The sequence below is a fragment of the Diabrotica virgifera genome, chromosome 3, assembly GCF_917563875.1.
Source record: "Diabrotica virgifera virgifera chromosome 3, PGI_DIABVI_V3a".
Classification (NCBI taxonomy): Eukaryota; Metazoa; Arthropoda; class Insecta; order Coleoptera; family Chrysomelidae; genus Diabrotica; species Diabrotica virgifera.
In genome coordinates this window covers 211,307,919-211,320,326 of record NC_065445.1, presented here as the reverse complement: position 1 = coordinate 211,320,326, position 12,408 = coordinate 211,307,919, and the positions used below count along the sequence as shown (strand labels likewise).

The following is a 12,408-nucleotide window of genomic DNA, read 5'->3' as shown; positions in this document are numbered from 1 at the left end:
CGTGTGCAAGTACTTGGAGGTAATACTAGAAACGATCGTGCGCGAATAGCGGGGAAATCTTGAAACTTTCTTAAATAATTCATTGTCAATTAAAATTGTCAAATTGACGTATATTTCATATCTACTGTCAATGAAGAAGAAAAATTATATGTTGCTCCACAATATTGATATGATATGCAATTATTATATGAAAGTAAATTTAATTAATTGTATTTTGCTTGTAGTAGTGCGTTTTAATAATTAATTTTATTTGCTACATACAATTGTTTACCTTTTAATAACATAACCTTAATAATTGTAACTGTTAATGGGGTTTTCCCGTAATATTAATAAATAAATAAATAAATAAAATACATATTACTTTTTCTTCTTATAATTTTTTTAAGCTATGGCCTTGACAACTGTCCAATAACCAGGACCAATATGATTGGCCAAAATAATTAAAAGTGCGAAAAATGTTACCGAGCTATGAAACCAGGTGTCGCTTTTCCGAACTTGCACGGTCAAAATATATTGAGCTTTACTGCACGTTTTATATTTTTATTTTTTTAAATGTTTCTGGAGACCGTGAACAGTATAAATTTCGTTATAGGGGAAGATAAATAAATAATTAGTAGGTTTCTAATACTTACATTGTATGATGCAGGTATATATTCATAACTATGAACGGGATGGATATAACTGTTGGGCTCGTATAAGTCTTTCCCACCAAAACATGTATAATTCGTCGGATTCATGTCCCAATCTAATGTTAAATTCGTCTACAACATCAAAAATAGATTAATTATCTTCAAATTAATCCACAAATGAAACTCAATCATTATTTAAATTTAGAAATTTTATTATATTAAATAAAATTTAGAAACTCAGAATATTAAAACCGTGGAAACTCTTAGTCCAGAAAGCCACTGCGCATCCGCTAGGAAAAATATTCTGATTCGGATTTTTTGCACAATCTTACTCAAAAAGGACTCCTTTTAACAAATTTGCATGTTTCCAGGACCAAAAGGTGGTCAAAAAATTTTTTACCGTTTTTTTTTCTTTTTTTACTAAAATTATTTTTTTTGAAAGGAAAAAAGTTTTTTTAGGTTTTTTGAATCATTCCAAACAGAAAAGGTCTTTAGTGACTTTTCTCTAAAAATGATAGTTTTTGACATACAGGGTGTCTGCGTAACTTTGCACCATATGGGAAACTTTTTTAATAGGTATCAATTTTACGAAATTTAAAAGTCATTCTTTATAAAGTGCTCTGCATAGTCTAAAACCTAAGATGCAATCATCAGATATCAAATTTTGTCAACAGTATACGAGGTATGTCAAAAAATATTAATTTCGCTCAAGAGCAAACTACCTTTATACTTCAAAATATCAAAAAATTTTATTATGAAAAGTTATTTGTAATTAAAAACCATATTCAAATATGCAATAACAGCCTTCTACGTGAAAAAAAAAATTTCTGAGATTTTCCTAAATTACCGATTCCGAACATCATTTTTATTTATTAGACATGTAATAACTATTTTATTAATAATTTTAGGAAAAAAACTTATTCTTCATAAAAATCTGTGCATGGTCTAAACCTCAAGAAAAAACCATCAGTTTTCCAAGTTTGTTAATTTTATAGGAGGTGTGTCAAATAATATGAATTTAGAAAGAATATAGAAAGAATTCTTTCTAAATTCATATTATTTGATACACCTCGTATAAAATTAACAAACTTGGATAACTGATGGTTGCATCTTGAGGTTTAGACCATGCACCGATTTTTATGAAGAATACCTTTTTTTCCTAAAATTATTAATAAAAGAGTTATTACAGGTCTAATAAATAAAAATTATGTTCGGAATCGGTAATTTAGGAAAATCTCAGAATTTTTTTTTCTCGTAGATGGCTGTTATTGCATATTTGAATATGGTTTTTAATTACAAATAACTTTTCATAATAAATTTTTTTGATATTTTGAAATATAAAGGTAGTTTGCTCTTGAGCGAACTTAATATTTTTTGACATACCTCGTATACTGTTGACAAAATTTGATATCTGATAATTGCACCTTAGGTTTTAGACTATGCAGAACACTTTATAAAGAATGACTTTTTTTCGTAAAATTGATATTAAAAAAGTTTCCCATATGGTGCAAAGTTACGCAGACACCCTGTATAAGCGATTAAAAATTGAAAAATTGCGAAATCGGCCATTTTTAACCCTCAAAAACTATGTGAAAAACTGAAAATTTGAATGCTGCTAAGGTAGGTAGATATTCTTTAAACATCGATTGATGAAATCCCGAAGAGTTTTTTGCAATACAATATTCAAAACTCCTTTGTTTTTTAATTGTTAATCAAGCGTGCGCGACACTATTTTCCACCGACAGTATGGTGCAAATGAAAGGAATAAATTCGTTATTTCGTAAACCGGCGAGTTTAAGGAAAAATCCCGAAACAGGTCGATTTTTATTTTTAAGTTATGATATTGTGGCATATATGGTATACTAGTGACGTCATCCATCTAGACGTGATGACCGTAATCGATGATTTTTTTAAATGAGAATAGGGGTCGTGTGGTAGCTCATTTGAAAGGTTCTTCAATTCTCTATTCAGTAATGTAAACATTTACATAATTATTTATACAGGGTGCCCTTCTACTTCTTTTTTTGTCAAATAATTTAATTTAATAAAAAAATTTTGGACACCCTGTATAAATAATTATGTAAATGTTTATATTACTGAATAGAGAATTGAAGAACCTTTCAAATGAGCTAGCACACGACCCCTATTCTCATTTAAAAAAATCATCGATTACGGTCATCACGTCCAGATGGATGACGTCACTAGTATACCATACATGCCACAATATCATAACTTAAAAATAAAAATCGACCTGTTTCGGGATTTTTCCTTAAACTCGCCGGTTTACGAAATAACGAATTTATTCCTTTCATTTGCACCATACTGTCGGTGGAAAATAGTGTCGCGCACGCTTGATTAGCAATTAAAAAACTAAGGAGTTTTGAATATTGTATTGCAAAAAACTCTTCGGGATTTCATCAATCGATGTTTAAAGAATATCTACCTACCTTGGCAACATTCAAATTTTCAGTTTTTCACATAGTTTTTGAGGGTTAAAAATGGCCGATTTCGCAATTTTTCAATTTTTAATCGCTTATATGTCAAAAACTATCATTTTTAGAGAAAAGTCACTAAAGACCTTTTCTGTTTGGAATGATCCAAAGAACCTAAAAAAACTTTTTTTTATGCAAAAAAAATAATTTTAGGAAAAAAACAAAAAAAAAAACGTTGGTTTAAAAAATTTTTGACCACCTTTTGGTCCTGGCAACATGCAAATTTGTTAAAAGGAGTCCTTTTTGAGTAAGATTGTGCAAAAAATCCAATTTAGAATATTTTTCCTAGCGGATGCGCAGTGGCTTTCTGGACTAAATGTTATAATTGTGATAGCAGAGCCTGTCACGTTGAAATAATACAGGAATTGTAAATGTTCGCTGTGACTTTAATACAGATAATACTGCAATTACAAACATTGTTTTTTTTATAAAATCTATATATTTGAACGCCTTGATATAGTTTATTGTTAATTTTAACAATTTATTAATAACTCCGTCATTGTGGGGAACAAGTTTATAACTCTATTCACTCCGTGCGTGACCATGGTGGGGATACACAAAACTATGCCAGCGTCTGTATAGGCGAAATATGACAATTTTGGCGAATTTTTGTAAAATGTCAGTGTCATTATGTTCGTTCGCGGACTCTGTCGGTGACTTTTAGTCTGCGACAATGCATGCGCACTTTAATTCCATATTATATTTATTTAATGTATTGTTACAAAACTGACTTGACTTTTCTATGATCTTTTAGGCACCAATGTTTAATTTTAGTTGACTTTATTTATTTTTAATAACTTTTTAATAACAACTAAACTAATGAAAAACACTGAATTTATATCTTTTATTTTACAAGCTACGATATTAGACCTGGTAGTATCGTCGCCCCCGCTAGCGAAATTATTCCGATTCGATTTTTTTGCACAAACTAACTCAAAAAGAGGTCCTTATAACCTACCCACAGGGTGCCGGGGCGGTGCCGTGGTCGAAAAATTGTTTAAACAATTTTTTTTAAACAAAATCACGAAAATAATTTTTTCATTTCGAACAATTTTTGTTAGATAATTTGGGTCATTCTGAGCAAAAAAGGGCTCTTGTCATTTTTTTTAAATTGATTGTTGTCGAGTTATATGCGATTAAAAAATTGAAAAATGCGAAAATGGCCATTTTAATGGCTTAATAACTCGATTAAAAATTATTATTGTAAAATTCAAAAAGTAACCAAATCAAGTTTTAAACCCCTTCTTTAAGGTCCTGAAGAGATTTTTGTCATTATTTTATTACAAAGCTGTTATTTTTAATTATTAACAATTAACGCTATAGTCCAGGATGTATCGTCGCCCCCGTTAGTGAAATTATTGCGATTCGATTTTTTGCACAAACTTAGCCGATTTTTTGCACAAAAAGTCCGATTTCAACCAAATTTGGTATATAGGTTCTTTTTTTGATTTACAAGATGGATATAGTGAATCAGAAGAATAGGTTTACCAGAAGTTGTGTTTATACTGGTTGTTTATGTAAAAATATGTTTTTTTTTTCAAGTTTTTCCCTCTGTATATATTAATTTTTCAAAAAGGTAACACCGCAATTGAGCGTAAAAGTATTTTGAACTTTTTAGGTATGTTAATTACCATTTAATAAATGCATAACGTATCTTCACATGTACATATGTGTTACAGATTCGTGCAAATATTATAAGAAATATTGTGCATTTAATGGTAGAAGCATATAATTTGGACGACATATACTACAACCATGAAGGTTCAAATTTAGAAATAAGGCCATCTCAGATTTTACCTATTACAAAAATGGCGGGCATTCAAAATGGCGACTATACATATGTGACTAATAGCACGATAACTTATGAACGAAAAGTCCGACTTTAACCAAATTTGGTATATAGGTTTTTTTTATGTGTAAGACCAAGGTCTTGAATCGGAAGAATCGATTTACCAGAAGTTGTGTTTTTCCTGATTTTTATGTAAAACCTGTTGTTTTTTACCAATTCTTTCACCCTGTATATATATTAATTTTTCAAAAAGTTAATACCGGCATTGAAAAGAGCGTAAAAATATTTTTTAGGAAATATTTTGAACCCTTTAGTTATGTTAATTACCAATTAATAAATGCATAACGTATCTTCACATGTACCTATGAACCTATTCGTGCAAATAATATAAGCATTATTGTGCATTTAATGGTAAAAGCATATAATTTAGACCACACACACTACACATACAAAGATTCAAATTTAGATATGAGGCCATCTCAGATTTTGTCTTTTACAAAAATGGCGGGCATTCAAAATTAATCTGCCGCACATAGGTACATGTGAAGATACGTTATGCATTTATTAATAATTTATTAAATAACATAACAACAAGAATGTGTGTGTACTTTGTACGCACGTAAGAAGTTATACTTCTACTACATATTATGTGATTTTTAAGACTATACCAAAAATTTAAAAAAATAAAAGAATAAAACGCACACAAACACATTGAAAAATGCCACAAAGAAAAAATGATTTCTGGACGATAATAATTGTTGGCAAAAATTTTAAATACGCAATTGCTGAAAAAAAAATTATATAACAAATATACTTACAATCATAATATGCATAAAAAAATAAAACTTGCATCGGGAACTGAACCCTTGAATTTCGTGCCGCTTTGACTCGTAATCGAAGCGTAGACTCACTCGTCCAATCGCACATTATTTATCATGTGGAAAAATACGGTAACTGAACGTTTTACTGTTTGACAATTGTTTTGAAAATTATGTAGTTTAAATTTTGTGGAAGAAAATATAAAAATATAACAAAACAGTAAGAAAACAATATATTAGATGAAGATTGGTAGAACTTTTGTTGGTAATCAAATTAAGTATGTAAATCAAAGCATTACATACCTACTAGATAAATAAATCTACGCCAAAAAATCATAATTTAAAAATAAAAATCGAACCTAATTTGGGATTTCTCTCTAAAATCCGCATTCTTGAAAAAATAAATGTATGTATTTCAACCTAATCCAAATGTATAATTACAATATGATTATAATAAAAACTAGGTACTTACCAAATTAGAATGAGTTTTCCTTGTCCAAAATAGTCCAAAAGTCCAAAAATATAGGTATATGAAAACTATTTAAAAAGGCAGTATAACTATTAACTAACTTTTGTTTGTTGTTTCTTTTCACACAAATTTTAAAACGCAACAACCATAAATAATCTAACTACAGCTGTGCCACAGCCGCCATATTGAATAATTTTTGACATGTCATTTGAACATCCAATCAGAACAAAGTTATAATGCGCATGCGCCCGGTCGCTAGGTTTTCCCATATAAAAATTTACCCTCTATCGCCGGTAAAGAAGTATAACTTCAAAAAGTTCAAAATCTTTCCTAAATAATATTTTTCACTCTTTTCAATGGCGATATTACCTTTTTGAAAAATTAATATATACAGAGTGAAAGAATTGAAGAAAAACAATATATTTTTACATAAAAAACAGTAAAAACACAACTTCTGTTAAACCAATTCTTCCGGTTCATGATCTTAATCTTATTCATCAAAAAAGAACCTTGATGCCAAATTTGTTTTTCCTTCAAAAGTTATCGTGCTATTAGTCACATATGTATAGACGCCATTTTGAACGCTCGCCATTTTTGTAAAAGGCAAAATCTGAGATGGCCTCATATCTAAATTTGCTCTTTTGTATGTGTAGTATATGGGTCCAAATTATATGCTTCTACCATTAAATGCACAATAATTCTTATAATATTTGCACGAATCTGCCACACATAGGTATATGTGATGTGAAGATACGTTATGCATTTTTTAAATTGTAATTAACATAACTAAAAAGTTCAAAATATTTCCTAAAACAGATTCTTACGCTCTTTTCAATTGCGGTATTACCATTTTGAAAAATTTATATATACAGGGTGAAAAATTTGAAAATAAATTATTTACATAATATAAAATACTTTTACAGAAAAAACCAGGAAAAACACAACTTCTGGTAAACTGATTCTTCCAGTTCACGTCATCGATCTTGTAAATCACAAAAAGAACCTATGTACCAAATTTGGTTGTAATCGGACTTTTAATTCGAAAGATATCGTGGTATTAGTCACATATGTATTGTCGCCCATTTTGAATGACCGCTACTTTTGTAAAAGGCAAAATCTGAGATGGCCTCATATCTAAATTTGAACCTTTATATGAGCAGTATATGTGGACCAAATTATACGCTTGTATCATTAAATGTGCAATTCTTATAATATTTGCACGAATACAATGAAAAAATTATTTTTGTGAATTTGTTTAAAAAAAATTGTTTAAACAATTTTTCGACCACGACACCGTCCGGTACCCTGTGGATATGTTATAAGAACCTCTTTTTGAGTAAGTTTGTGCAAAAAAATCTAATCGAAATAGTTTCGCTAACGGAGCCGACGATACAGTTGGACTATAGAGCTAATTGTTATAATTAAAAATGGCTGCTTTGTAATAAAATAATGACAAATATCTCTTCAGGACCTTAAAGAAGGGGTTTAAAACTTGATGTGGTCACTTTTTGAATTTCATAATAATACTTTTTAATCGAGTTATTAAGACATGAAAATGGCCATTTTCGCATTTTTCAAATTTTTAATCGCATATAACTCGACAACAATCAATTTTAGAGAAAAATGACAAGCGACCTTTTTTACTCAGAATGACCCAAATTATCAGAAAAAATATTGTTAGAAATGAAAAAATTATTTCTGTGAATTTGTTTAAAAAAAATTGTTTTAACAATTTTTCGACCACGGCACCGCCCGGCACCCTGTGGATATGTTATAAGGACCTCTTTTTGGGTAAGTTTGGGCAAAAAAATCGAATAGGAATAATTTCGTTAGCGGGGGCGACGATACTGCCCGGTCTATATTTTATTTATTTATTACACAAAATCTACTAATTTATCTAATTACAAATTCAAAAATACCGCGCCCGTTACATATCAAAGTACACCGACGGTTTCAAATTCACAACTGAACTCTAATTCCAAAAATGTCTATTTATATAGTTATGTACAATTAGTCTACTGATTTCCAGAAAAATCGAAAGGTAAATATTATTTACAGAACAATGAAAAAAGGTTTATCGATGGCCTTCTAGATACGCCGATTGTAAACAAGTCTCGACACAGAAAGGGTCTCAGACAGTTCACCGTCAGAAGCTTCCGGAATTGACAGGGCCAGCCTGGGACCGTCACAGTATTATCGTTTATTGATAAATATACCAATATATTAATAATCAATAATCAATTAATAATATTAATTCATAATTAATAATATTAATTAATAATTAATAATATTAATTAATAGTAAATATACCTTGTATATTTATCTATCAACGGTATTATTTATATTATTTTAAAGTGCGCATGCTCCACTTGTCGTAGACTAGTCCCTGACTGTCTCCGCGAACACACTTATTGTTTGTATAACGAATTTGATCAAAAATGGTAAATAAATATTACATATTAACGTCAAATATGGCATATGTGTATCATATGATTAACGTCAAATATGGCATATGTGTATCATATGTTTAACGTCAAATTGTGACCAAAAATGTCAGGCGACTACGCTAGGTATCGCGTCAGTCATACACGGAGCAAATAGTGTTCCTTTTTGACTGTTCATTAAGCTTTATCGTCATTTTCAAAATTTTATATAAGGGATATGGACATAAAGCAGTTTCAGAATCATTTTATCAAATATTTAGTCGGGAATAAACTACAATAATTATTATATTATTAATGTTAAATATTTACTTCACATTCTGGCAAACAAGTATTATTTATAAAATGATAACTCCGTTGTTGTTAGAGTAGGTACATACGAGTACATGGAAATCATTTCTAAATGGCAAATTTACGATAAAAAATTCTCCCCACCGGCATATGTTCAATACCTATCCATAAATTCATAAATAGCTGCACACCTGTTGCATAATTTTATGTGTGAGCGTATATTCTTTTTCTCACGATCATCTTTCAGAGCGTCACAGTTTTTCGATTTCTTTCTAACGCATTAAATTGTATGTGACAGAAAAAAACGCACGTCGGTGATTACATTTCGTCGGTGACATTTATAACATTTATTCTAGTTATTCTAGTTGTCGATAGATGGCGCCATAATAAAAAAAATATTTTTTTTAATTAGATAATAATATTACAAATATAATCTGTATAATTTATAAGACTATACAAATCAAAGAAAATACCATTTTATAAATGCTAGAAACACATTTGATTTGTTTTTATTCCAAATTGAAAATAAAATGTGACAACTGTCAGATTTAACTAAAATGTCATGTTAGAATAAATGTCATAAATGTGTATTATCACGGACTTACCCTTTTTCCTATCATTTGTTACGTACTGAAAAATGCTCATGAAAAGGACAATACCTGTACATTTGAATATACAGTGCATTCGTAAAGTGTGGAAACGGTCTATTATCTCATGACTTAATTATTTTCAGAGTTAAAGCTCTGACAGATCGATTTTTATTTTTAAATTATGATTTTTTGACGTATAGTACATAATAGTGAAGTCATCGATCAGGTGATTCAATTCTCTATTCAGTAATATAAAAACATTAACATGATTATTTACACCGGGTGGCAAAAAAAATAATTTTTGAATTAAATTAATTGCCGCAAAAAAATACATGTAATTTATTTAACTCAAAATACATTTTACTGCTGTCAGAAAAGAGAAAAAAAAATGTTTTTTTGACAAATAAACATTGCTTTTCGCTTAAATTAAATGTTCAAACTGTCAAGTCAAGAGGCAGGTGTGTGGCTGTTTGACATTTAATTTAAGCGAAAAGCAATGTTTATTTATGAAATAAACATTTTTTTTATTATATGTGGCGTCAGTAAAATGTATTTTGATTTAAATAAATTACATACCTACATTCTTCTTTTTGCGACAATTATTTTACTTCAAAAATTATTTTTTGGTCCCCCTGTATAAATAATGATGTTAATGTTTATATTACTGAATAGAGAATTGAATCACCTTACAAAAGAGCTACCACACGACCCCTATTCCCATTTAAAAAAATCATCGATGACGTCACTATTATCTACTATACGTCAAAAAATCATAATTTAAAAATAAAAATCGACCTGTCAGAGCTTTAACTCTGAAAATAATTAAGTCATGAGATAATAGACCGTTTCCACACTTTAACGAATACACTGTATACCTATTTATCTATATATTCTCGTTTGTACCTGCAAATGCAATTATCACTGATAAAATTGTTTTCATTCAGTAAAGGATAGATGCCAACAAAACTCTTGAGTCGATTCGCCTTTTTTAAACTTTGATTTTGGGACATTTCTCTCTTCTTCTTCGTTGTGTACCATCAAAGCCGGATTTAAGGCAGTGGGGGCCCCTGGGCAGAATTGGTGTGGGGCCCTACCTCCTACCATTAAAACAATTGTTGTTATAACTACGGTAGAGTAGGTATACACGCATACAGCTAACTTCAGGGTTTTCCTGCTTCAAAAAATGTTGATCTACATTTATAAATATTTTTTTAAATAATAAAAAGTACGAGATCTGTATCTTGTTACAGTAATATATTAAAAATCATTTTGGTGTGTAGTTAAAGTCCAGGTAGTTTTTGAGATTTTTTAATTGAAAATTCCTTGATTAGGTCGGATATGTCTAGTTGCTCTAAGACATCATGTTCAATGCTCATTATAGAGAGATGACCCAAACGCTCTGCAGTTAGTTAGCATCAGAACTAAAAACATATAAACGAAGTGTTACGCTGTCGGTACATTTGAAGTTCTTTATTTATATTTGATGAGCCGATTTCCTCTTTAAATGAATTGAAAAATTCTACAAATTGTACCAGTTCGATACCTAGGTTTTTATTTAAATAATGGCTATTACAAATGCCGGTAAGTTCTATTTAAATAATTGCTATTACAAATGCCGGTAAGTTCCAGTGAGTGAGCTTTAATTACATTAAATTTTCCAAATGATGTAAAAATCCAACATTGGAATGAATGGATTCATATGCAGAAAGCCCCTGACTTAAAGAGGAAATGAAATGATCTATACTGATAAAATTTAAAGTTCTAAATTTCTACGATGTTGTCATTTCAGTCTCTGGAGATGTTCCATCTTCCAGTGAAGTCAGTCGAATATTTCTTAAAAGAATACAAATTCTTTATAGTCCATTCTTTCGCGGTTTTTGCTCTAAATTTTAAAGAACCGCTTGGATTCACATGAAATTTGGCATACGCATAGCTTACATGTCACAGAAAAAAAGTGATATTGTGCCAATGTGTGCTTTTGCCTTGGGGGTGACTTTCACCCCCTCTTGGGGTTGAAAAAATATAAGTCTAAAATAAATCCGGAAATGGATAAACTGACTAATTTTAAGTAACTTTTGTTCTATAGAGTTTTTTCGCCAAGTCAACACTTTTCGAGTTATTTGGGAGTGAATATGTTCATTTTTCAACAAAATAACTACATTTTTAGACGGTTTTTCGCAAATAACTCAAAAAGTAAGTATTTTGTCGAAAAAAATGTTCTTAGCAAAAATATAGCCTGTAAAAAATTTAAAAAAATGGTGTACGCGTTAGGTCTCTGGACCTCGTAAAACCAGAGTTATAGCCAATGAAAAATGGATTCATATTCACCAAATTTCAAATAGAATATTTCGAAGTGAAATATCCAAAAAATTAAGCATTTTTTGGGGAAACCCATTATAACTTTTTTAAAGTGTTTAAAAAAAGCTTTATTTCTGTTTTTATAAAAAGTCTCTAGCATTAAATTTAAGCAAGTTACGCTCAAAATAAAGTTGGTCGCTTTTGTTTTGGCAAAAAAAATCGGGAAGACCACCCCCTAATTAGAAACTTAAATGAAATTAATCGTTACCGCTTTACAAATTACTTTACTTATATTGTGTTTATACGGAAATTTATTTTGGAAAAAATTTTGGTTTAAAGTAAAATTTTTAAAAATTTTAATTTTGAAAAATATGCTTTTTTTCAAAATAACTTAGAAATTGTTAAAGATACCAAAAATCTCGAAAAACAAAAAAGGTCAGAATTGCTTTTCTGAATGTCATGTATTTTTTTGTTTTTCTGTTGGCAAAAATTGATTGAGATTTGGTGTTTCTAAATTTGCATACATTCGTGATGAGTGACTCGTTCAACCCCTTTTAACTACAGCCCTTTCAAAAATAAGGACTTTGAACC

At 29.8% G+C, this 12,408-nt stretch overlaps 1 protein-coding gene and 1 long non-coding RNA gene across 3 annotated transcripts in view; one reads left to right on the top strand and one right to left on the bottom strand.

Moving 5' to 3' along the window:
* Window positions 1-12,408, top strand: part of LOC126881524 (uncharacterized) — a 78,522-nt gene that overhangs the window by 21,068 nt on the left and 45,046 nt on the right. The gene's annotated exons all lie outside the window — the stretch shown is intronic.
* Window positions 1-12,408, bottom strand: part of LOC114332178 (uncharacterized) — a 79,119-nt gene that overhangs the window by 53,003 nt on the left and 13,708 nt on the right. The window contains exon 3 of the mRNA XM_050645841.1: window positions 633-761. Coding sequence (XP_050501798.1) covers window positions 633-761 — 129 coding nt within the window. The remainder of the gene's footprint in view (window positions 1-632; window positions 762-12,408) is intronic.